Genomic DNA, 2,737 nt, shown 5'->3' with positions numbered 1-2,737 from the left:
ACAGAAACTACTGATATTAGAAAAAATAATTTTTGCTGAAGTCCTATGTATAGGGAATCCAATCTATGAAGAAGACACTGAAAATTTTTAGTTTTGACTTAAATGTGTGACCTATACTATAGTCTCAGAAGTCAAATGTGTATGTGCAGCTCACCAAAGAAGGGAAACAGCTAAGATTACGGCAGGGCTCTTGAGCTAGTGCTAAGAATAGTGAGTGCATTATACCACGTAAAATCAGGAATAGAGAGCAATGCAGTTGCAGATGCATTAGTTGGCTCATCTTGAAATATCTTTACATTGTTGTTCCTGCCTACAACATTGTCACGTTGTCCCCAGAGCAGTCAAAATCATCTTTTAGAGCAAGGCAGGGAGAGTAAGTGAATTATACCACTCTGAATCTGCTTGGTTCTTATGCTGAAGATGACAGGGTTCATAAAAGGAGGAAAAAGGAAACAGATGTAGCTCATTGTAATGTGAACCACATGAGGAACATGTGTTCCAAACCTATGAATAAATGTCAGACCAACGACAGTGACATAGAAGACCAGGATACAACAGATATGAGAGACACATGTGTTGAGGGCCTTGGCCCGTTCATCTGTAGAAGCAATGCCCATCACAGTCTTCAGAATCAAAATGTAGGAGAGAAAAATGATGAGGAAATCTAACAGACCCATTCCAAACACAACCACAACTGGATAGAGATGATTGAAGGTGACGTCAGCACAGGCTAGCTTGATGACATCTTGGTGTAGACAGAACGCATGGGAGAGAACATGGGATCGACAATAGGGAAACCAGTGCAGGCGAATGATAATTGGCATGATTGACAGACCAGCCCTTGTCAATACCCCCACTCCAATCTTCATTACCCGGATGTCAGTAAGGATGGCTGTGTATCTTAGTGGGTTGCGAATGGCAATGAAGCGGTCATAGGCCATGGCGAGCAAAACTCCTGACTCCACAATAGAGAGAGTGTGGATAAAGTAGGCCTGAGAGAAGCAGGCCCCATGGCCGATCTCCCTGTGATTTAACCACAGAACACCAAGCACTGTGGGCATGGTGGTCAATGTCACACCAAGATCTGTAGCTGCCAACATAGCTAAGAAATAGTACATGGGCTCATGGAGGGTATGGTCATCCTTAATGAGGAACAGAAGAGTGCCATTGCCGAGCAAGATGGCGATGTAGGCCACTAATAGTGGGATGGAGATCCAGTGATGTGCCCTTTCCAGGCCTCTGAATCCAGTAAGGAGGAATGGGGAGGTGGAGGTGTTGAGACACATTGCTAGCATTGCAAAGAGGAAAATATCCCTCTCAGGTAAGATAGTAAAAGCCAGTTCCTTGGATGCTGACCTCATGGGATGCTACCTGCTCTTATGATGTTCAGTGGTCCTGATTTCCAACTACAGTAAGGGTGGTAATTTAGTCATTTCTTGAATGTTTATAAGTATAAGAGAATATGATAAATATTTCGTATATCACTCAGAGCTCACTATTTGTAAGATTGTGAAGTATATCAGACAATGTATGACTAGTAGATATTGGTGAAGTCTTTGTAAATTCTGTAATCCAAACAAAAAGAAGAACAAATCACTACGCTGCAGAAGAGCTAGAACAGGGCTGGCAGTTACAAGGTATTCATCCCCATACTCCTCTTCTCAATGCTTTTCAGAATATATGAGACCTAGAAGATGAAAGATTCTGAGCACTGTTTGAGTAGATATGAATATCTGATTTCAAAATAATTGTCATGAAAATGATAAACATATGAACAAATAAATTAGTTAAATTTAGGGATTAATATATGCTATATGTCTACAAGGAATATTGAACTGATGAAGTGTAGAGATTGGTGGACTCAGACACACACACACAAACACGTGTATGAGTGTATGTATCACTAAAACAAATAACAAAATAACACAGTGTTGTTGAGCATTATAACACTCTATCCTGATTCATTCTTTTTAAAATATTCTGTATTCCATAATTTAGATATAAAAATAAGTGAAAAGGAGACTGTGATAATCATATGAGGGCACTATATAGAAATGAAACCAGGCAAATGACTTTATATTTTCCCTCTTTTGACAAGAAAAACCTAAAAAATAAATAACTAAAAACATACATGTTTTACGTTTTTAAATTTTGAAATTTTTGCACCTATACATGGATTATGTTTTAAAAGACTTATACTCAGATTGGGTCTAACAAAATTGACATAGTTTTCTGACTCAGGATGACAAGGTACCACCTGAAGTAGTTATCATCTGGGAATATACTTTCTGATGTCATCATAAAAAAGGTTTCCATCTTCTTTCATGGTTAGTGTGGAGTGTATATCTTACTTAATGGAAATGGTATCATGGTGTAAGTTTATAAATTAGTTACATGACACATAAATTTTGATTATAAAAAAATCCAAGATCACAGGACTTCATTCTTCAGAAGAATTTGTTTGAAATACCACTATGCTGTTTTCTAACAATATAGGTCATGGGAGAGCCACTTGAGATTTGTTGTGTATAAAAATGACAAGTGATTTCTATCTTTACCATGCTTTTGACATAAGGTATAAGGTAAATCAAAATACTGAAGAGGAAGGCTGTCATCACTTTTTAGTTTCTGTATTACTTGGGATGCACACCTGTGTTGTTCACCCTGAGATTCGTCAAATAATCCATTTTTGTTATGATGTCTACAAGGAAAACATCAGACAATCAAGGAGGCTTGA

At 38.0% G+C, this 2,737-nt stretch overlaps 1 protein-coding gene across 1 annotated transcript; it reads right to left on the bottom strand.

Moving 5' to 3' along the window:
- Positions 1-347: 347 nt before the first annotated feature.
- LOC103732098 (olfactory receptor 51B6-like) lies at positions 348-1,295 on the bottom strand. Its single transcript, XM_008830615.1, has one exon. It carries the CDS (start codon positions 1,293-1,295, stop codon positions 348-350), a length of 948 nt encoding a protein of 315 aa, XP_008828837.1.
- Between the last annotated feature and the right edge of the window lie 1,442 nt (positions 1,296-2,737).

The sequence above is a fragment of the Nannospalax galili genome, unplaced genomic scaffold (genome assembly GCF_000622305.1).
Source record: "Nannospalax galili isolate Female #2095 unplaced genomic scaffold, S.galili_v1.0 scaffold635, whole genome shotgun sequence".
NCBI lineage: Eukaryota > Metazoa > Chordata > Mammalia > Rodentia > Spalacidae > Nannospalax > Nannospalax galili.
Note: the sequence above shows the minus strand (reverse complement) of the source record. Positions and strands in the feature narration are given on the sequence as shown.

Excerpts from the sequence above, each read along its gene's own strand:
- LOC103732098 (XM_008830615.1), bottom strand. The coding sequence starts at position 1,295 with ATGCTAGCAATGTGTCTCAACACCTCCACCTCCCCATTCCTCCTTACT.